Genomic DNA, 24,217 nt, shown 5'->3' with positions numbered 1-24,217 from the left:
ATAAAATTAAATACTCATTAATTGTGAACAGTGCTGGGTATTTTTATGAAGATGTTGAGTTGCTAATTGAATTTGAAGCACAACAGATGCTTAGTACTCCAACCAAACGCTGCTTTTCTTATATATTAAATATATATATTTGTGTGGATACATACAAATACTCCTCAGCTACTAAAGTAATTAAAAAATATCAGCCAAAGGATTTCTGCTTCCCCATGGCTTAAGAACTCAAGCCATGAGCTGAAACCTCAGCAATTGCAGAGAGGAATCACTGCAGTGATGCCATGGTAAACACCAATTCTGATTAAAACACCTGAATTTATAACAAATTTTTTTTTTTAAGTTGAAAAATATTTTTTGGCATGACTTCTGAACAAAAATCCTTTTCCACAAGTCTGCCAACTACTACAGAGCCACTCAGGGTTTAAAGTGTTACTCCAGGTTGTGCCTGGGCCAGCAGGGCAGAGGTCAGAGCTCTGCAGTAAATTCCTGCCATCAGGGAGCTGGGAGATAAGGGTTGGGAAAAGAAAAAAGAAAACAAACACAACAAACCCCAAAGCCCCACTGGCCACATCTCCTTAGAGTCAGAGACCTTGTAAAATACCACCTTTGTCTCCCCTGATGCCAAACTCCTGACGGCAGGTTCAGAACAAGCACAGGGGGTGTGGAAAGAAGAACTGAACAAACCTAAGCCACAAAACTTGTCTTGGACTTTGTTTTTTGAGTGTTTTGCAATTGTGCTCTCAGAAAGTCATGCAAGTTTCATGAAACTTCCATGGAATTTAAATCAAAGATTTAAGCTGTAATTTTCAGCCCTCTGCCTGAACACTGGTATCTGCACTTGTGTGCACACACTAAAATAGATAACTTCTGTCAAACTCTGCTCCACAACACCAGGAACAGGAACAAAGCACATCCATGTGCATCTGGCAGTGACAAAATGCACAGACCCACCTGGGGATGCTGCTGTCAGCCCTTGTGCTCTGCAAAACCTCTTCTACCCATTTCAGGCTTCAATATTAAACACCAAGCAAAATAAAATGTTGCAGATACTGCAAATGCCATCTCTTGCAATTTCTCCTTGGCAGACATTTGTGCAGATCCTTCATCCTGGTGGAGGGGAGGCTGTTGCTGAGTATTCTTCCTCCTGAGCCCCTCAAGTGACAGGAATTTCAGCTGGGTTCACTGCTATTCACAGCTACCAAATCGGCTGTCACAGACCTGACAAAGCTTTAGGGCAGGACACAGCAAGTTTCACACAAAGGCCATTACGATCTCACAACATAAGAAGCCGCATTTAGACAAGGAGAAAAGTTTGCTTTATGCAATTCACAATAAAAATTCAGATGTAAGCACTGTAAAATGAGCTTTAAAATAACAAGGCTGCAGCAGATGCTCATTTAATGAAACAACAGCAAACTTTCACATTTTCAAGTGTCTATTTAATCATAACACAGCTTCATCCTCATCATCATCTACTAGATGACCACAGACATACTGCAGCTTCCTGAAAATGTCATCTAATCACTTCCTCTGCAATCCCAATTAATTTCCCATAGCACAGCCCTAGCTGGGTACAAGGAAGCTGTGGCTGCTCTTTTTTTCCTGAATTTCAAGTGTACCCAACTCTGCCCATGGTTACAGGTGCTTGTCACTGAATTCCAGAACCATGGACTGGGTTGGGGGGACCTTAAAGCCCCTCCAGTGCCACCCCCTGCCATGGCAGGGACACCTTCCACTATCCCAGGCTGCTCCAAGCCCCATCCAGCCCGGCCTTGGGCACTGCCAGGGATCCAGGGGCAGCCACAGCTCCTCTGGACAAGGCATAAGGAAAGTGGCTGTGCTCCTCCACAGATGTGAGTCAACCACAGTGGCAATAAAACCCTGGGCATAAGGATGTACTTAAAAACATCAGAGATGGTCCTTGTGCTTTTATAGGTAAAAGAGATCAAATGTTATATGAAAACAGTCAGGACTTCAATGCGCTCAGAAGGGCCTTTCATGAATGTTAGGCAAGAGGACAGAAATTAGAAAATACCTTCAGCCAAGTAAAACTGGCTCCATTCACTGAAACTATAGTAACCATCTGCTTTTTGTTGCCTCCGTGCTCTTACAATACTGTCCAGAATGACCATGTTCAGAGAAAGTGAACACAGAGGGGGGGGGAAAAAAAGAATTATTTACAGCAGTTCTCCAGCCCTCCTTTTACTTCAATGATCTGTTTAAATATTCTGGCTGTTTCAAGGGCTTGGTGAAACTGGCTTTTGTAGACTGAACACAAAAAACAAACAGGAGAAAAATGCAGCATTTTCCCCCTCAGCCAGAATACAGTGAGAGCACAGTGGTTAAGCAAAGGCAGAGTAAGCTAATTACCAAGTACACAGCTGCTCCTACCTGGCAGAAAGCAAAGGAAAAAAAATCCTATGAGTCACCAAATGCAGTTCCTAAATCTGGAAAAGCCTTACAAAAATAAACTTCCACGAAGAAGGGACCAGCTTCAGAGGAAAAAAAAAAAGTGATGCAGATAATAAAGATCATTATTTCAGAACAAAAAACTATTTCCAGTTTGAAAGGAAAAAGTTTTTTTGGCAAGGCAACTACTAAGTATGTCATCTAGTTAAAAACAGCTTCTCTTCTTGTGGTTTGTTGGGGCAGAATGAGCAAAGAGATCTTCTACCAGATTCTTTTTTTATATCAAACACCAAAAGGGGGTGGGAAGGAGTAATTTCTAACCCAGTTTAGAACAACTTTATTCCTCCCCATGATCATCAGCATTTCTTACATCCACCTTCAACACGCACAGAGTTCCAGATATTCACTAAAAATTCAGGGTGAGTTTTACATCCCACTTGAAACAGGAAGGATGATCCTGACTTCCCAGTTTTGCAGACACACAGGGATACAAACACACAACTGTTTATGCTTTGGCAGAACTTCTGTTTTGCCAAGCCCTTACTTGTGTAGTTTCTCCTGTATTTTAGAAAACAGCAAATGAGTCTCTAAATTACTAGTAGCAAAACAAGAGAATTTGTAGCAAGCATTGCTTGAAAATTTTATTTTTCAGTTTTGTTGCTAACTTTAAAGTTTGCCTGAGTTCTTTTGGGACTCTTTTCTTGCACTTTTCTGCTGAAATAATATTACACTGGCCAATAAATTCCAAGATATTTCAATTTTAAAATTAAATTTAAAAAGAGAGGAGCTGAAAACTTCAAATCAGGTGTGAGCTGTTGGGGGGATAAGGGTGTTGTGAGCTTTCTGTGTGTTGGGTTTTTAACTGGGTGTCAGAGGAGGTGAGTTCTGACCCACCTGTACTCCCACACTAAATGAGCACTGATTGACACAAGAGCTGCCCACACATCCCCCAGTCAAACACAGGAAGCCAAAACTGCATTTCCTTCAGTTTTCCAAATAAATTTTTTGATCTAAAATTCGAACAGTTTAATTAAAACTATTTCTGAGGAGAAATGCATCAGCTTCACAACCTGATCCCATGAGCTGCTCCATTATAAGCTGGAAAATATCCTGATCTCAAAAGTCTTTTTCAACCTAAATGATTGTGTGACTCCATGGAACACAGTTAAAATAAAGCTATGGAGTATTCTGAAACAAAATCTCCCTTTCAATTATCCTTCAAAATGTCTTAGAAATTGCAGTGGAAAGTCTCCTTTCTGCCCAAATCACCAGATCCCCTTTCAACTACCCCAAGTTTCAGCCACTTTATACTCCCACCTCTCTTTCCTCCTAATAACAGTTACTAGAAATTTGCTTCAGGTTCATTTTAGAAGGAAATAATTAGATTTACAATTAACATTCCAAAGTATTTCTTGTGAACATTTTCCCATTGCTAATCATTTACCCAGTGGCAAGGCACAGGAATCCACAGAGGGCGAGTGTGCAAGGACAAACAGCCAGGGGCTCTCAAAATGCACATTTCAAGTGAAAAAGGCCATGTTTTACAGGGAGAACAACAGCTTTTCAGCTTCCTTTCAGACTGGCCTGCAATTTCCAAATCTTTCATTTCCAAACAAAATTGGCTGACTACTAATAAGTTTCCCTTTGATATTTTCTTCCCTTGATGTCTGGCTGGATTATCAGCAATAAACAAGTTCCTTTTTTCCTTACTCAAAAAGTATTTGACTGCACAGCACCTCCCCCGAACAGACAGCAGGAGATTGACACTTACAGAAGTAAAAACACAAACCTCAACAAAACAAGCAACGAAGAAAAGAAATATAATCACACACATCATTACTGAGCAATGCTATTTGATAAAAATAATTATTTATGCTCAATTGCAGTGTAATTCTTCCTTCACCTCTCCTGCATTTCACAAGGTTTTCTTAGCAGGTTTAATCAAATTTTCCAGAATCTTGTGGGATATTTAAATAATGACATGCCCACTTAATTTGCACAAAAGAAAAGGCATGGATTAAGGTTTGCTTTGATTCGTTGGTTAAGCATTAAGTAATTAGATTTGCCTTGTTGTTAAGGAGAGGATAAACACGTTGCTCAGTTATGATCTAAACCCAAAGCTGCTCCTCAGTGCTTTTTTACCCTCCACAAAGTTTCTTCCAAGTGGACACTCAGAAATGTCCTAAATGAAAGAAGGGCCTGGAGGGCCAGGGCACAGGGAGCCACTTCCCACTGCCAGAGGGCAGGGATGGATGGGATATTGGGGAGGAATGTTAAAGAGAAGTTCAATTAATGTGTTGTGCTCTTCTTCCAACACAGCCACAAATCTTCACACAGATAGAAATTATCATCTCTGACTCTAAACCAGCTCTCATAACTAAAAAAAAAAGGAACTTGGCTCCAAAATTATCTTGTTTTTCCATCCTGTTCTTACTGTGTACTACCACACAAAACAAAGAAAAGAAAGAAAAAGGATGGCATCACACTCTTGATTGCATATACAGAGACAGCTGGGAAAAAGTAATTTATACACTGCAGGATCAAGTGAGGAATGGTGACACAGCCTAGAATTGAGAATACAGCAATCACCCTGTACAGTAAAAAGAAAGTTTGATGCTTATTATAAGTTAATACTCACCAGATTGTTCACAAAATACAGTGTCTAGAGACATCTTGTTCACAGCATTTACTACTGAAAAAAAGCCACAGAAAATAAATCTAAAAGCCTCATATCTCCCTCCTATAAATCTACTCCCAGGGCAGAGCTGTAGAAAACATTTGTACAGACTTTGAGCTGGGGAAGGTTTCCACACTCACCCTGCTTTATACTTCCTGAAAATGTTTATTTAAGTTGCTATTTTCCATTGCTGTTGTGACTCCTGTCATTTGAAACACCACAGAAACAGCCACAAAGTGTCAGTACAAAGCCAGAAAAACAACAAGACAAAGCTCAGAAAGAACAAAGCCTGTTTTGAAATCTGAAGACACCTGTACAAATACTTTTTTTTTTTGAAGAAAAATAACCCAAAACTTTTTCAAGTGAAAAATAACCTCTCCAAAAACATATAAATTCAAGTGAAACAGTCAAGATAAAAACAAGGAAGTTCAAATGCACTTATACTGGATAATAAAAGAATTGGTTTGTTTGCTATCTACAGTGATTTTTCCTAAGAAAACATTCACCAGAAGACAAATATTTAATATTACTCAAAAGCAACAGTCCCTGTTTAAAGCTGTTCTGTAAGACCAACAACTCTGTTGAGCAGGCAGTGTTTATAACAAAAACGTGCTTTTTATATCAGACAGTTTGTGCTAACTCGGCAACATTTCCAGCTCAGTACACTCTGTACCGCCGGGGCTTGCCAGAAACTCTGCTCTCCACGAGCATTTTCCTATTTGTTAACTATTTCTTCCAAAAGAAAGGAACTAATCCCAGTGTTTCGAAATCCTCTTCCCAGCCATTTAACAAGGAATTCATTTGCCTAACAAATACACAGGGAAATAGTAATGTAAATAGAATAATAGCTAAATCATTTCTGCTATGTAAATCAGAGAATCCGGTGGTTTAGTTTTAAACCAGAACAACACAAAGCCAAGCATGACCACGTTTCCTACAAGGCTAAATCAGAAAGGAATCCAAGAGGCAGTAAAGGCTACTTATCTTTTCCCAACTCTATTCCAGATAACAGCCAAAAAAGCTCCTTTATATTTGGATTCCATAGTGCTAGTCGTTTTTTATTTATTAAATATTGATGAAATGTTAAAATATTTAGTAACTCGGAGAGAGAAGGGTGGTTGATGGTCTAGCTTAATGGATGGGCCAGGAGCACAGGCAGTCCTTCACAGAACCACTGCTGTTCAGAGTAGGAAATCCATGGAATCCAAGGAAATGTGCATCCAGTTAGAACCCACACACCTCCAGCTCTTCAAACCTCAAAGCCATGAAAACCTCAAAGCTGAAACCCAGGGACTCTCAGCATTTAGGGGTAATTTGCAGCCATTTGGCAGCTGCCCCCAGCCCTGCAGAGGAGGAACTCGGCTACAACCAGCTCAGCTCAGCCACACGTGCTGAACACGTTGCTGTGCCTGCACACCAGGGTCAGGGTGCAACACAGCCCTCACACACCCAAAGCAGGGCATGTGACACAAATACCTGCTGTCACAACAAATGGTGCCTCCTGAGGGGAATAAGCACCAGGGCCTAATGCCACCCATGCAATGCACCCCAGCAGGTGAGTGACAAACCCAACTATCACACTGGTACTGAGGAACAATTAATGCTGGGCAATCACCAATTCTCACTGCTCTGCCCCTTCTGGGATGTACAAAATGGGTTCTTTTGGCAGCAATGAAATACTGACCTCTGAAAAACTCAATCCACTTCCACAAAAGTCTCATGATGGGATTTTAGGTTATGATGGCTGTGCCTGGCACTTCCTTTATGTCTCACCCTCTTGGACACTGCACAGCACAGTCAATTCTTTGCAAAGCTCCCATTAAATAAACTATCATTACATAAACAGCCTCATTTTCACAGCACATATGGTTTTGAAAATTCCCTTTATCCACTGGGCAGCTGTGATGCTGAACAGAAGCTATGGCCAGAGTTATGGTACATGGCAGAAAGTTCTGTGAATCCCAAGTTTCTGTGTGTTTTTATTTGATTGCAAGATGTCATGTTTCTGACATATGATGGGGATTTACATCTGCAAATGCTCAACATGTCACAGTGACAGACTGGGGCCATGCTGACTGTGTTTTGTTAACACTGACAACAACCACAGCCAATAAAACTCTGGGAGTCTTTGTACTCCAAATGCATTCTGTATTCTTTTCTAATATATTTGTCCAAAATATCTTCTTCCATTTTCCTCAAGCACTGTATATTCAAAGGCTTTAAAAAGTTACAGTTCATGGGATTTCAGGGTTGTATTTTCTTTTGTTCTTTTTCCTTTTCATTTATTTATTTATAATCTCATCCCAGATGTGGCATCAAATGCACACAGCGGAATATCCTTAAGCATTACTTTGTAGAGTTCTTTGTGTCACCATCCAACATTCTTAATCACATGAAGATTAGCAGAAAGACTTAGCTGGGAGTAGTGTGAGCAAGGGGAGGGGAAACTGGGTATCTGCTGGTTTAAAACAGCTCCACACCAGCTCTGTCTCCTTTTCCCAATTTGCCCAGCTCCCAGAACACAGAGACAAGGTGGAGCAATAACCAACCTTCCCTTCCATTCACATTTGCATTGCCTGCTTGTTCAGCACAGCACTGACACCAGGGCTCCCTCCTCCTCCTCCATCCCACATCCTGCACACACATCCTGGATAACTTCACAGCTTAGAGCGGGTGGCCGGGGGGGAAAGCTGAACACAAAAGCTTTGGCTGAGGCAGGTCCCAGTTCCTGGTTCCAGTCAGATCTGCAGCTCCAGATCCCAAAGCAAGAGCAGCCACTGGTGTGGTTTGCAAACCTCTGCAAACAGCCAGGAAAGGAGGGTGTAAGGATCTGAGAGTTCAGCATTCCCACAGAACTTGTCCACTGCAGGAGGAAGCCAGGACACCAACAGTTCCATGTGTAAGACAGGCAAACAAGGGGGCTGGACTGATTACTGGCCCCACAGGCACTGGGAAGTTGTGGATTTCCATCACAAGTCACTGTTCTTAAACCAAGACCACTTAACATGTGCAAAGTAACCACAGAAAGCTTTTAACAAACTGTATAAGTGACAAGAAAAGTAATTTTTAGGATGCAGTAAATCCTCATCCTAACATGTTAATTTAAATTGATACCTGGGATTAAGTGGCCACAAGCCCAAAAATGCAGAAACTGCACTGTTAAGTGTAATAGGGAAACTCCAGAAAAGAAGTGGATCTGCTGACAGCACAACTTCAAGCCAGAAGAGGAATGACAAATTTTGCCTCTGACACATATGGACTAACAAGAAAACAAATTAACAGCAGCCTGTTCTCACATGAAATTATGAGACAGCACAATAGCGTAAAAGTCATCTTATATGCAGAGCTCTTAAAAGTGAATTAATAGAGGACTATTGCATAGTTACTGCTGGTTATAACTTGGAATACATTAAAACCTTTACTTCCCCAGACCAATATTTAAAATAAACAAGAAGCAGTGAGCAGGCACAGCCACTTCATTAAAGTGATTACATAAACTCTCAAACCAAGACTTAATTTGAATTAATAGTAAAGATAAAATTGAATGCATAAACATGCCATGCAGAAAGAATGAAGTTCTGAAAAGAATTAAGTGGTTTGATGATATCACATAGCAAACACCTGATGAATTCATTAAACACAAAGGGTTGCAGATGCCACGATACAGTGAGCAGTTCCTACCTGAAAAATCAGATGGATGTCAAACTTACAAAAAACTACTGAGTCCTAACAGCTGCAGGACACAGGCAGAGGTTTTGCAGAGCAGCACCAAAATTTGAACCCAAGACTGATACAGTCAAAATATCAATACCAAACATGATTAGTTCCAATGAAGTTAATCCAGTGTTTGGAAGAACAGCTTCTCTTTCTGCTTGGAAGGGCCAGGGATTTCTTCTTTGGAACTGCCCTGGAGCTGAGATCCACTTTCCCCCAGGCACGTTCCCCAGGGGAGACCCTCAGCTCATCGATTACATAAACTGCTCTCTAGTCTCACTCACCTTAGCAGGGCAGCTAAATATATGCACCAAGACATAAAATCTGCAGAGCCATCAAAGCGCTTCTGCTGGAACAGAAGAGCTGACAATTTATGGGCTCTTCAGTTGTGCCTGCTTTTATCAGGCTGGTTAGTTGAAAGAAAATGCACACATAATTACTTAATCCCATTAAAACAAAGACAAATGACAGCAGAGAACTCCCAAGCTCAGCAGTTTGAGCACAGGAAGATTCTGAACTCACACAGAAATGAATCACAGAGCCTCCTCAGTGGGCAGCTCCTTCCACAGCCCCTCTTATTTTGGCTACATCAGCATCACAGCTCTGATATCCAGCCAGCTCCAGGAAATGGCATCTTGGACAATGAACAGCTTCCAGATTTCCCAATGTACCAGTAATCCAAGGTCTCCACTTTTTCAGTGAAGTGATTGCATGTCAATTAAAGCAAGTAAATTCACAAGAAGCTACTAAAAAAATTCAGTTGCTTCTTCCAACATTTGGGGAGGACAAGCAGGAATCCTAAAGAGGCAGCAAGTGGCAATTTGGGGTTGGTGCTTAATTTTAACATTTTGAGTTTCAGAAAGTTACAGGAACTCCTGTTCAGTGCATTAATGACAAAATGTAAACTGTAGTCAGCACCTGAAGAGGGAAAATGAAGCAAATTAACATTTCACTAGGGGATTTATAACACAGGTTTGCTGGCATGTTTACTATGCAGGAATAAATAAATGTGTAAAATAATTGGAAGTACTCATTGAAGAACTGAAAACTGAACTTATGAAAATCCATATTAAACTCAAAAGTCACTTATTTTTAAGGCAGCAATGATTTTTTTATTTAATAAAAAAATATATTTAGCGTACCTCTAAGCACTAGGATCTTTTGTCTCTGCTGTTCCCACACAATAATCTGAGCCCTTGGATGTGAGCAGTGTCTCACCTCCAGGCTCAGCCATCCTACAGCAGCTGGCTGGGACAGGAGAAGCAAACAGTGCTGAGTGTAATGTTTGCTCACCAATTACCCTTCTGTGGGCTCACTGAGAACCTCCCAGGACAAGGCCAGGCAGGAACCCCTATCCCAAAAAGGGGGGGATTAGGAATTTCAGTACTAGAGTGCATTTCTTTTGAGACTAAGCAGTAACAGTCTTGCAGGAAAAACATTTTTCTTCACACTTTCCAGGCGTTAACTGTGGTTTACAGCAAAAGAAATAGTAATAAAATAATGCTTCCTGCAGTCTGGTTTAGTTTAGGAACAAGGCAGAGAGGGACTGAGCCATAATTCCATATACACCTGGGACAGGGGATATCTGTCTGGAAGTTTTCCACTTCCAAGGACAGCCTGTCCAGGTACAAAGGCTCTCTGGGGACATCTCTCAAGCACACTGCTGCTTATTACTCTCAGCTTTACCTCACCTGCTTATTAGTTCCTGAATACTCTATTTCTTAAAGAACAGGAATAAACAAGTGGGAACTCCTCCATTTAGACTGCAAAACCCTGCTGGGTATAAATTCCATGGGTTTGTGCAGAGGACCAGAGAGCCTTACTGAGGCTGGAAGCACCAACACCAGCAGAGAAGCAGCAGCAACGATGGTGACACCACTTCAGGACACCTCAGTTTTAGTGAAGTATTTAATTTATTTTACTATGGTGCAGCAATGGAAATCTTACTTTGCTCTGTGTAGAAAATCCAAATTAGACTCCCAACTCAGGGCTGTTAGGGATGGCAAGAGAATCCTTAAGTTACTTGTAAGTTATTCAACTATAACGTTAGTACAAAATAAAAATAAAATGTCATCTTTCAATAAGCCAACTACACATTAAAGAAAACCTATAAAGCTTTTGTCAGGAACACAGACTCCTCCTGACCAGCAGCCAGTTAAAGTGGTAGAACTCTCAGGAATATCTCTGGAAAGGGCAGGATTGTCAGTTAAGCCCTTCACCATTCTATCCCAGCACAGTCCTACATCACCTCCATCCCTTAATAAGAGCAGAGGACATCAATCAAATACAGAAGCCAAATTTGCTTTCCAGTCACACTGCTCATTACCATGATATCAGAAATCACATCCTTTCCTTATAGAAGAGACAAAATGATGACAGGGCAGACAAACACCACACACTTCCCCTTCAGCTCCCTTAGAGAACAGATTCCAGGGAATTTTGTAGACATATGTAGCCAAGTATTGCATAGAATAAATTTTGTCAAACTCCAAAGGGAACAAGAAATTTTCCTTCCAGCTCCCTAGAACCATAAACCCATCAGACTCCAAGCCCTGCTGCTCCTGTTGACACAATAACACTGTCCATACTTCCCATCTCTTTAGAGAGCTTTAAAGAATAAATTCTAAATAAAGAATACTTTAAATTGGTAAAGCCATTCCAGAAAAAGAAAATCCTATACAATGACCCTTTCATCACCTATGACTGGAAATTTCCCTACTTTGCCTTCTTAATTTCTTGCTGCCCCAGAGCTGCATTTTAAGAACAAAAAGGAGGCTTTTCCTATACTGTGAAAGTATTAATGAGCCCCACTGAGTGTTGTTACTGAAAAAGCCTCTCCAGGGACTAATTACAGCAGATAATTGTAGGCCATGATTTTTTTTTTTATTATTGCACAAACCTCTTAGAGACTCCAAGGCAAAAGCCAAACCCAAAGTCTTTGAAAAACTTGCAGGCCCTGCAGGGAGCATGAAGGAGCCCCCAGTGCCATTCCTTAGCAAGGCTCCCCAGGGACCTATATGGCCTACATCATACCTGCTGTATGTAGTTAGAAAGTAAAGATAAAATCTTTACTAGAATAAAGCTTTAAAAAGTAGGCTTAAGCACCAAAAATATCACATGGAAAAACAGCAGACATTACCAGCAAAGGAATATTTTTGCCTTTCTCATAACTTAATTAACCCTTATACTTCAACTCTTCAAAAACAAAACAGTAAGAAGATACAAGTAAGATTTCAACATGGAATGTGTTTATTTTTTATTTTTAATTTTCAGTACAGTATTAAGAGGTCATTTAAATACTTTAAATAAAGATATTTGAAGAAAAACCCAGAGGATTCAACTAGGTAAAGAAAAACACAATCTTATCAGTGGATAAAAGACAAGTATTGAATGACCTTAGGATCTTCAGAATAACATTCTCAAGAAAATGCATATTCCTGGGTCACCTAGTCAGGAATGCAGCTTAGTGTTGTGCTTCTCTTCCTGTTCTTTGTTTTGTGGATCTCAACTATAATGGACAGCTTCACTGACAGGCAGGAAGAATTTTTTTTTTAATGAAACATGCAGAGAACCAAGTCAATGTGCTTTCAAAACCTCTATAATTTTCTCTATAATTATAAATCAGATAGGCATCAGGTCATACTACAGTCCTAAATATCAACCCTCTCTCCTCCTTTTATATTTCCTCTCCAAATCAACCAACTATAATTATCTGACACATTACAAAGGACCATGGAAACAATTGGTAGGCAGTTAAATATTACCAGACATGTAAAAAAAATAAAATAATCTGAAACTAACTGAAAATTAATTATGTTTCACAAAAGGATAAGTAAAACTAAAAGCAGAAGCTGCTTTTGGCGTGGAGTGAAAAAAGGGAAAAAAAAAGCAGTCTGCTACTGTGCAAAGTAGAATACCCCGATTTCTGGAATGCATGCTCTGCTTCCCTCAGGCACACTTCTGGAGCAATGCTGGGAGGTGGGAACATCTCATTTAAGATGTCCAGCCACCAGACCCTCTTCCACTATTTCAAAGTCCATTTTATTTTCATGATAGCTCATATTTGTTAGTCATTTAGTAAAGAAAAATTTCCATACACCCATTCTGATGAAAAAAATTTCTTTCAAATGCCAATCAAGGAAATCCTGACATAACTAAATGAAGAGAGTGGAAACATGCAGTAAATTTTATTTAAAGTTCTCTGCAGGTATATTTACACACATACATGCTAAAATATTTAAGCACATATATGTGTACATACCTAAGACATGTAAGCATTTGAGGTTCTTTGCTTACAATATTCAGTCTCATAAGATCCATGGATTTTTAAAGATACACACAGTGAGATGGAATGTGTTAGTTCAAGCAGCTAAACCTGACAGAAACACACACAGGTCAGGTCAGTGATTTTTCTTCCTTGGATCGCATGAGTGAGCACAGCTTCTTGCAGTGTTAAGTGTTTGGGGTCTGGAAGCTGTCACATTTTGGTTCCAATGCAGTAACACATTAAACCAGTAATCTAAATTTCATAAGCTGCACCTTTAAACTCACGCAACACTGTACAGGTTTGCACACAACTTCCCAGCCAGTAGTCTGATGCCCTTCTTTCCTCTTCCAGCCAAAAATGACTGTTTCAGTGAAGAATTTAGGTAAAATGAAAACAATTTTCTCATTTGCAATCACATGACCAGGAAGTAGAGTGGGTCTGCAGCAGAAGCTGAGATTCCCTGATGCAGTGGGTGAGTAGAAAGTTAAATACCACTTCAATATCTCCACATTATTCCCATGAGGAGTGTGTTTATAACAACAAGCAGACTGTGGCACGCAACCATAGTCTAAGGTCAGCAAGGCCCTTTCTCTGTGCTACAGAATCACCCCTCTTGAAAATTCAGTATATTTATGCCTTTTAAAAATGAAAGTTTCCAGGAGGTTTCATGCTCAGTAAGGAGTGTGGAAATTATTTCATACTGTAAGCAAACTGTCAATTAAAAAGGGCAAAAATTCATTTTTAAATCAAGCTATGAATTGGACATCAAGCTACTTATATTTTGGATTTCTATTAAGAGAGATAATAAATGATCATGTTTAATTTGTTGAAATAATGGCTAGCAAGGTAAAGCAACATTCACTTAAATGAAAGAGATGCTTCTTAAAACTGCATGAAATTAATGATTCTCACCCACAAAAACTCCCCAAACAAACAGTTTCATAAGGGAACTGCTACAAGCTATGAAACTTGATAGAGGAGATTAATATATAGCTCAGCATCCAAGTCACTATGATATTTCAGTACACTAAAAATTGTATCTATTCCATCAGCACATATTATTAAGATGCATTATGTTGTTGGACCAATTTTTTATACAGTCTAACAAAAGTTACAGACCTTGTATATCTTGTTACAGTTAAAATAAAGAGGATTTCTGAGGCTCAGGCCTCAATACTCAGTTCAGTTATACTGCCAGCAAAAAGCTGAACATATTTCCCTTAGTGCTATCCTTAATCTTATATACCTTCAGATACAAAGGTTGGACAATTTTGCGTAATATGTTGCAATTACACTACCTGGCTAAACAAACTGTCCAAGAATCGCTAATAGAAATGTCATCAGAAAAATAAAGTCCAAAGCAGATTTGTACTAAAAAGAGAGAAAAAAAATCTACAAGAAAAGTGGTATAAGCCCTAAAGAGCAGTACATTCTTTGAGGACCTCCAATATTATACTATTTTGACGTATATGAATGCTTTTCTTGGAACATACAGAAAACTGTTTCTCTTAAACCAAGACAGAGAATGAATTTAATAGGGGTTTATAGGTCTCAAGTTTAGGAGGATTTCCCATCAGGTTCTGGAAAAACAAAAATCATTAAATACAGACACTAACCAGTTTGCAAATCAGGACATAAAATGTCTCAGATTATATAAAAGTATACTCCAACTTCTCCATAACAGAAGTCAAAGCTAAGGCCTCACAATTCCAGTTATTAGAAATAGCATATTCTCTTTACTAGGCCACCACTTGAAGCCAGCTACTCAGTGTTTTAAAGAAGGAATCTTATAAAAAGCTGGTTGCAGTGCAGTTCTTTGCAATATGTACCCAAGTACAGACAGATTGCTTGAAAGTATTAAGAGTTATAACAGAAACTGTTAAAGAAAATGCAACATAAAAACAAAATGCAGCAAACTACACTGCCTGAAGTTTCTTCAGGGTCCTCATACCTAGTAAAGTTCACTACACAGATTAAACATCATGAAGTACAAATTAACAAACCACATGATTAATAAAATCTGTTCACTTTATATTAAACATCTCTACTCTGATTACAGAACGTTTAGGCCCTCTGTAGCACAGAGGAACTCTTCCCTTTGTATCGCGGGCCAGGTTCTCATTGCGAACGCTCCTGCCCGCTTATTTCAACAGGTTCTGCAGCATCGCCGTAGCGTAGGTGGGGCGAGCTTGTCTGCTTGCAATTGCGTTTTGCAGATACTGGATGCCTCCACAGCGTTCCCAAATCTCTTCAAACTGCCTCGGTAAAATTTCAGCACCTCGCTTTCGGGTTAAGCCAGTCTCTTCAAGGTTAAGCTCACACATATCCATGTCATCCTTACCTGAAATGGTAAAGGGAAAAAGAAAACATATTTTACATCATTGAAAGATCCCATCAATAAAAATTAGATCCTTGTTAATTACATTTCCTCTCTGTAGATCTGGTTTGCTGGTAGACTTCAGAGCTTACGAGGAAGTCCTCAGATACAGGCATTTTTCAGTTTCCTGGTTTTTTGTTACACAGAGAACACTAAAACAGTATGAGAATAAACTAATATCAGATGCTGCAATTGACAAAGCTGTGCTTAAACAGCAAGCAAAAAGGAATAAAGGGAAGAAGCCGAAAGATCATCATCTCGATACATTCTTCTGAAACCCATTACAGGATGACAACCACATTTGGATTACATATACCTTCAGTTTCAGGCCACTTTATAGTGAACTGCTTTACTTATGGTTAAAGCAACTAAGAATGCCAGACTTTGGATCAAGTAGCTAATCTGTCAGCCTACCACACAAAACCAACAGTGGGACCAACGTAGGCAATCCAATGAAATTATATATGTAGCTCACAAACTAAATCGTAATCTTATTTTTAACAGGTACTCAACGACAGCACTGCTACTTTTAGCTATGGGCTTTGGCACTGAACAGCAACAGCTGGTATAAGGAATTCTACTTAAAATAATTTGCAGAAAACAAACTTTTGTTGCCAGTAAAGCATAATGCTGTAGTGAAACAAATTGGCTATGGCCTTTCCTCAGTCTCTAAGTTAAATACAAAATCTCAAAACACAGAAGCGTAAGCAGCATTTCTCCAGTGTTTTCTCCCCTGTTCCTTACCCTCCAGAAAAGGAGGATACATTTCACTACCAGATAAATCTCTACCTATCCATTGCAACATTTATTCTAAATTTTTAAGATTAAAAAGCTATTTTCCCATACTAAGTAGCATAAATAGGGTAAAAGCATCAGCTTGCTATTAGCCTCATGCTATGGACAGACAATGTAACATATGCACAAATTGTTTTGATACAAACTGCTTGTAATTCTTTACAGCTAACTTAAAAACAGTATAATAATGAGTAGACCTTTCCCAGATAAATTGTGATGTTTTATCTTCACACTGTCTCCAGTTCAATGAATAGTCTGAGGGTTTGTAATAATACAACTCTTTCCATTTGATTTCCCACTGTCTATGGCTTCCCAAATTGAAGTACGTGTAGAAGTAAAACATAGGACCAGTTACATGTCCCAGTGATATTCTGAAACATTTGGCCACCATCAGCAGCAGTCCCAAATCCTCAAATTCTGCCCAGATAAGAAAGAACAGAGAAAGGGAGGGAGGGAAGGAAGGCAGGGAGGAAGGAAGGCAGGGAGGAAGGAAGGTGGAGAACTTGGAACTTCATCCTCTTTTTCTGAAGTTTGTTATCAACTCTGAACCTTCTCCAAGTTTCAACACCAACCTGCTACAAGCAGAATGGGTGCCTTGTCAGGGTGAAGCTCCATTTGCCGAGCAATCCAGGGCCCATCGAAGTGTGCGTACCACCAGCCCTTCTTCTTGTTCTGGGGGTCCTTGTACTGGTCCGCGGGGCGGATGAAGGGAATGCGGAAGTAGCGCTGCTGCCTGTTTATTTCAATCTCTTGTTGTCTGCCCGGGAGCTGGGCTGCGGGGTTCTGTTGTGCTATCATTCAAAACATCCCCCCAAAAATAAGTGAACAAAGCAATTAGAAAACAAGAAAGCCATATTACTTCCTTTATTAATCAGCACATTAAAAAACAAACAAACAAACAAAACAAACAAGAAAACAAACCCTCCCCCAAAACCCAAGAGATTATCTCTCAAGGTCATCTGAAGTCTCAGCAAACCTAGAAAGTATTTCCATCTCATATAATGTGCATTCTGTTAATTGCAACAGCTAAAACACTGGTCAGAAATGGCTCATGTTAACTCCTGTACATGTTGCCCAATGGCAAATTTAAACAAAACTAAGTAAATAAAATAACATATTCTGCTTTTAATCAATATTTAAGGTAAAACTTGCCATGTAAAATTTCTTACCAACCAGAAACATTTATCAGTAATTGCTTTAGTTCAGTCCATTTTTTTGTAAAAAAAGATCACAGCGCACAGAAGCATTTTCAGTTGCAAACATACAAAAGCATCACTTGATGTTTGACAGTCGACACAAAAGGATGTATAATACTGTTAGAAATTACTAATTTGTTAATAGAAATGTTGACAATAAATACTGCTTATTACAAAGCTGCCACCAAACAATTTTCTGCTTAGATTTCTATAAGTCAAAATCTGGCATTAGAAGTAACTTCTGGCTGCTTTCTTTTTTCAAGGAATTTTTAATTTCCGACCATTAAGATCAGCTGACTAAACTTCTAAAGGAGAAAGTTACATGAAATTTGTTCAAGTTTCATATATATTTTTGGTAAATATTTTCCACATGCATTTTTGGACTTTTTGAGTTCCCCATATTTCAGACTCTAGAGAGAAACTCACTTTCAAATAAAAGCAGATACTCTCTATGTTAATTCATCAAATGATCAACCTTCTTAATCTTACATATACACTATCATAATCGATTTTAAATAGTAAATGCTCTTAAAAGCAACATTCTTTCCTTTAATAACTGCCCCTGCAAAAGTTTGTTACTGATCTTGTTTTAGTGGTTTACACCACTGTTACAGATACCCTGCTTAAGAACCTTTACCATCTCTACAGAAGAAAATCAGGATTAACTTTTTATATGTTTCAGCATAAAAGGAGTAATTAAAAGTGAATTCAATTTTTTTCCTTGTGTATTGAGCAACAAAAAGAATTTCTGAGCTAACATTTATTAATATGAAAAATTACAATTACTTTTAATAACTTATTTTTACAGTCATGAACAGAACTAATACAGACTAGCAACTACACCTTGAAATTTCTTTTGCCTAGATTCAAGCAAAAATAGTTTTTCTAAACCTGAAGAGCAGAACTTAACCAAACCCCTATATGTCATACACATCAAATCTCCTTTTTCTAATGTGTGCATTAACAACAAACATAGAAAAAAAGCACCCAGATTTTAACACATGAATGCTACTTTTATACATCAACTCTGATAAAACACACACCTTACAGGAAGACAGAGTATATAAAAAACTAATTTAATTCTATGCATTGTCTGAACATTTATCCCAGCAGATCAGTACTTAAGTATTGTTGAATACTTTTTGCACTGCAATGGTAATTGCTAAGGCTCATTTCTACCCCTAGGCATATCTAAATCTAGAGAAGAGGGCAAATCTAGAGAATGGAAATGCTAAGCAGCCAATGGAGCCTCTATTGGTGCTATAGAACTGTGGCTGTCTATTCAGAAGAAAAAGAAACCATCACCTGAATGTTAGTCTGTGTGCTAGGAAAACAGTTGTTACATTATGTTGATTCCAGAGTTTTGCTACAACAAAAAGCCATGTGCAGACAATAAAAAAAAAAAAGGCTAGAACAAGAATGGTTTTGGGGTGTTGGTGGTTGTGGTAAAAAATCGGAGATTATATCTTTCAATAATTTATATAAGAAGGTTATTTCACTCTCCCTTCCCATGACTCCTCAAATGGGTAGGTTTTCACGAAGACAAGTACATTTTTGAATTACTAGAGTCATGTATAATTACCATCAGATTAATAACATTGTCAAATTATCATTTTTTTTTACAATTAACTTCTATATACATGTGTAGCAAAACACTGGATTAATCAATGTTAGTATGGAGCTCTCAAGTGTTCCTATTCTTCAAAGTTAGCTTAAACAACTGTCTCCTCACTTACTTGAGTTGCTCAAAAATGGTGCAAAATCTGTGAACAAATATTACATGTTGAACAAAAAATGAAAGTGCTGATTCCTTATAAGTTATGGCTTCATTACAACATCAACATTTTTCACCAATGCTGATAACAAACAAATAGGAATTCTAGCTACAACACAAATGCAGATTCTAAGTGTTTCTACTCTTTTTCTACTTCTATTTTCATCAAGATTTAACCTCAAAATCACCTTAATAATTTGCAATTCCTGTTACAAAGCTTCAGTGGTAAATTGCTCTGACAAATCTGCTATTTAATTAATGTAGTACTTTATTTTTTTGACATTTCTGCTAGAAAAAAAAAACTTCCAGAGCTCTGTCAATATCAGTAATAATACACAAACCAGTGCTTAGCTTCTATACTGAATGCATGAATTTAAATAAAGGATACTTATAAAATTACATTAAAGGATACTGTAAAACTACATTAAATCAATGAAAAGATGTAAAGAAAAAACTACATCACTTGAAGCCCACATCCACTGACACAGGAAAGACTTTTAGCTTAAACACCTAAGAAATCAGAATTTCTTCTTACTACCTTCTCAGATGACTACAGTACATATGTATGTGAAATGCCCATGTGGTATAATTATTTGCAATGCAAAGAATTATACTGGCATTGAGAGTCTCTAAAGGTCACTATCAATTTCTTCTGAACTGCAAGGTTCTCTTATTCTCTTATTATGCCATATTTCAATGAAGTTAAAAAAATACAATGAAAAACACTGAAAAAAATGCAGCAAATATCTCAAAAGTGATAACAATATGAATATTCTCAGCTTTTTGTGCAAAAATCCAAAGATCATCTGCTCTTTGATACTTCCCATCAGCAACACTGTGTATGAATATTTTACCCATTTAGCTCCAGAGAGAACGTTCAAAGCAATTTACCACTTGGCAGAAGTGCTTCAAATGCCTTTTCCTGCCATTTCAGTCACAAGCTTTCTTAAGCAGCTAAAACCACATTTCAGACACAAGGACCCATTATTTGATAATATCTTCTCCAGGGGTCCAGATTTTGCCTGCCACATATCCATACTAAAATTCCCTGAGAACCTCAAACTCAGGTAATGCTCAAGTAATTAATAACTCAAGTAAATGAATCAAGGGGAAGGAGGTGCCTTTGTACATGGACTGAGATTACCTAGGGCACCTGGATTCCCTGGGATGCTTATTCTCCATGTCCTACAACAATGCCTTAATCTCAGGCTCATGTGACTTTGGGGAGAGCACTTTCTCCCTATCTTCCCTTTTCTTTGTCTCTCCCATGAACTGTGTGACAGGAACACAAATATCAAATATAATGGAACAAAAAGACAAAAGGAATGATCTGACTAAATTGTTCCATGCATTTACTGTGATCCTATAAATTTCTTAGATTCCTTTTATACAGATGATCACCGGACTTTTGAGGTGGAACATTGGGAAACGAGTAACAGTCCACTCTGTAAATACCACTCCAGAAACCAGGTACAGAATTTCCAGGTCTGGCAGTATGAAACTCCCACACTTCCTTGATGAATGCAAGAGAAACTTACTCTGATTAGTGTGTGGCTTTGTCAATAAACACCAGCCTGTGAAATCAGTAGAATGAGGGGTCTAAATAGAAAACACGGTCTACACAAAATTTGTCACCCCATGAGCCAGAATTACAGCATCAACACTCAGATTTTATAAAGGAGGATGTAACATGATGTATGTAAGCAGTGATGTAAACGACATAATTAGTAGCACCTTTTAAAAGTATCTACATCTATGTCTACATGTCTATGTCAATATTATGAAATATTAAAGTAGCACAGCAATGAACATTTAACAAAAATGCCAGCACCTGCACCAGTAGATCAAGAACTCTTTTTAACAGATGTCAGCTGGATGTGAGAAAAGGTTTTAAGAAGCATAAGAAGCTGAGTCTACCAAAAGTGTTTTAATTTCTGTGAAGAATTTGCCAGTTTCAATCTTTCCAAAATATTTACCTTAAATCAACATAAAACACTCCTAAAAAACTCCAAGTTTCTTCAACCTAGCAAACCCAGAATACATTCCAGAAATGTTCTCTTTAGAATATTATCACCAAAATTACTATAAACACAAAATTATCTCTCCTCACCATAGTCTGTGACTGATTTGGGAGCACGCTGTTCTGTTTCTGCATTGCGTTTCTTATTCTTGGATTTCCAAGCATGATACACCTTTAGCCTTCGGTGGAACTCTTCTCTGCAAGCTGCCAAGAGTTCAATATCTATCCCAAAAAAAAGGAGAAGGGGAAGGCATGAGTGAGAAAAGTCAGAAAAATATTTATTAAATGTTTTTCTATATTGATAAGGTATATGATTGGAGATCAAGCTGTGACACTAATATGATAACATGGAATGTAAAAACCCCTCACTCTCTGCAGCACAGCGCCTGTGTTTTATGACCCAAAAAGTCCCTCAGAGTTTGATGAATCCTTTTCTGCTTTAGAGTAAAGGCAGTCCCCAAAGTAGCTGTTGTACTGGGACATTTGGAGCAGTAAAATGCTACAAATATTTCTGTTGACAGTATCACAATACAAGCCGCACAGAAACAAATTTTAAAAAAATTTAATTGCACTGCTGAACATTATTTCTGCAACTGAAAAAAACCCATGAATTTGACTGCTTATATTTGTATTCTTTTTTCATGTATGTATTTTAATTTTTCTGAAGTTCATTATGCTAAGAATTGAATGATGACAAGGCTTTTTCATTAGTTATCTCAGAGTATCCAAGCTGGCTTCATGAGGAAAGAACTCCACTTATTACTGCACCATCTACATAGCCGAAAACATTGCTCCAGTCTTGCATATGTAAAAACACTAAAAGAGAATGAGTTACTTTCCAATTTCTACATCCAGGCCAATTTCTACATCCAGGAAGAAATTCTGAGTGATCTTAAATCACAAATTAACCAACTGCTTTCAATAAGAAGCAGGAAGAAACAGTAATACCTAAAAGACGAATAATTCTTATCTATTTCTATCTTCACAGCACTGAGGCCAAGGTGATTAATGCCCCACTGTAAGCTTCCAAAAAGAAGTTACACATTTTGAAAATTAAAGAATAATAATCTACGCTTTTTGCTTTCTTTATGATTTGGTGACAGCAAGAATTGATAGCAAAAAAATTCTTAGAACATGCAAATTCTAGGTAAAGCATAATAATTACTATTCCCTCTGTGGAAGTACATCAAATGGAGTGAACTTAATTAAGAAGTTATAACATGTATTTTATGCCCAAGATGTTTATTATCATAAATATATAATCCCTTAAAGACATCACAAAGGAGATTCTGTTTCCTTAATATGGAAATAGCTTTGTGTATTGTTCTTTTGGGGGTAAGAGAATTTTTAAAATTAATTTGTTATTCACTCAAACTCATGTAAACTTTTAATCGTTGTTATAGGAAGAAAGTAACACTTTTTCGTATAACTACAACTTGAACTCTTTCTCAGAAAAAAAAACACTTACCACAGGAGGTGTTGATTGTATCACGAAGCTCTGCATATTTCCACTTACTGAGATCATGCTTCTTAGTACCAGCAGCAGCTTTTGTGGCTTGCACTGCAGGACCCCTGCAATTATTTTTAAAATGTATATGTATTTTTTCCAAGTATTAAACAGGATTTTTTTTAAGAAGAGGAAGAGATCCCATGATCAATAATGCGTCATACTTATTACCACACAGACAAAATACCATAGTATTTTCTAGTTGTTTGAATTATCAAGAGAAAATGAAAATATATTTTATGCTCAAAATCATATCATAATCTGATTTGCCTCCTAAAGATTAAAAGGAATTGTCATTGATATTTTTCAGGTATAGAAAGACACATATTCTGAGTATCTCATCCCACATTGATGTACATTTTACTTTGTGAGAACCAAGATGCAAAAAACAAAGACTGAACATTTTTAGTTCCATTCAAAAAACAGACAAGGAAAAATATTCCTGAAGTAGAACAAGGAGAAGGAAGAAAAGGCATTTCCTCTGCTATTTAATATTGATCTTGTTCCTAACCTTAAGAAAATATTCTGTCTGACAAAAACCTAACTTGAGAGAAGAAACCAAATTAATTCTATATTGGCCATCTAATAACAGCAATATTTATTCTGAGTTGGGAGTGATGATATTGATCATCGTGATCATCAAGAGTGATGATATTTATCATCAAAGTAAAAAAGACCACTCGGACTAAACGCTGACCAGTAAAAAAGACTCATCAAAACTCAGTATTTTCCAAAGGCAAAAGGTCTTCACCATGTAGGTAATGTCAAAGTGAGTCAACAGCGAATGCAAGTGAGGAATTATTACTAAAATCTCAATCATCTTTAGGAAAATGTACAATGTTTCCATGTATGAAACAAACATTAGATATAAACATAAGCCTGAATTTCTTTTTTTCCCCAAGAAATGTGGTATGGATAAGTGGAAGAACTCTCCCTCAGGAACAGCAAACTTCCTGTGGATTATCAGCTTATAAAATAAGTTGAAAACACTGCAATGTTCAGTGATGATCAGCACATCTTTTAAACACTAAGGAATTCAAGAGCAGACACGAGATTTTACCAGTCTCTGCTCATGACTAAGAATAAAAATTGAATTCTTTCAGGATCTGAGGGAATTTCTTCAAAAGAAACTAGAAAGAATCTTTAACAAGGTAGCAAAGTTCTTGATGCAATAAGAAAAAACAGGCTTTTTAATTGTAAGGTCTGTTTGTGCAGTAATATCTTTGTGGGACAGGCACAGTATTAATAGGTATAATCTAATGAATATTATTTTAACATTTATTTTTCCATAAAGGTCTCATGTGGTACCATGAAGTTTTATGTTTATTTTCCTTTTTTAATTAGAAGGTTATAAAAAACTATTATAACCTGAATTTTTTCTTTATGCAGATACAGCAGTTTTGAAAGCAGTGATAACAAATGCAATTTAAATTTCATTGAATAAACCTAACATTCCTCTTAATAACAACTGAACCATC

General features: G+C 37.8%; 1 protein-coding gene and 1 long non-coding RNA gene across 2 annotated transcripts in view; one reads left to right on the top strand and one right to left on the bottom strand.

Annotated features, from left to right (window-relative positions):
* LOC141729888 (uncharacterized) overlaps nt 1–24,217 on the top strand; it is a 751,946-nt gene that overhangs the window by 477,395 nt on the left and 250,334 nt on the right. The gene's annotated exons all lie outside the window — the stretch shown is intronic.
* The window catches only part of LOC141729780 (unconventional myosin-VI-like), a 63,871-nt gene continuing 51,688 nt past the window's right edge, over nt 12,035–24,217 (bottom strand). The window contains 5 exon segments of the mRNA XM_074545508.1: nt 12,035–15,411; nt 16,815–17,033; nt 19,175–19,201; nt 21,323–21,454; nt 22,701–22,804. Of these exon segments, the coding sequence (XP_074401609.1) occupies nt 15,212–15,411; nt 16,815–17,033; nt 19,175–19,201; nt 21,323–21,454; nt 22,701–22,804 (682 nt within the window). The 3' untranslated portion in view covers nt 12,035–15,211.

This window comes from Zonotrichia albicollis, chromosome 8, assembly GCF_047830755.1.
Source record: "Zonotrichia albicollis isolate bZonAlb1 chromosome 8, bZonAlb1.hap1, whole genome shotgun sequence".
Lineage (NCBI taxonomy): Eukaryota > Metazoa > Chordata > Aves > Passeriformes > Passerellidae > Zonotrichia > Zonotrichia albicollis.
Note: the sequence above shows the minus strand (reverse complement) of the source record. Positions and strands in the feature narration are given on the sequence as shown.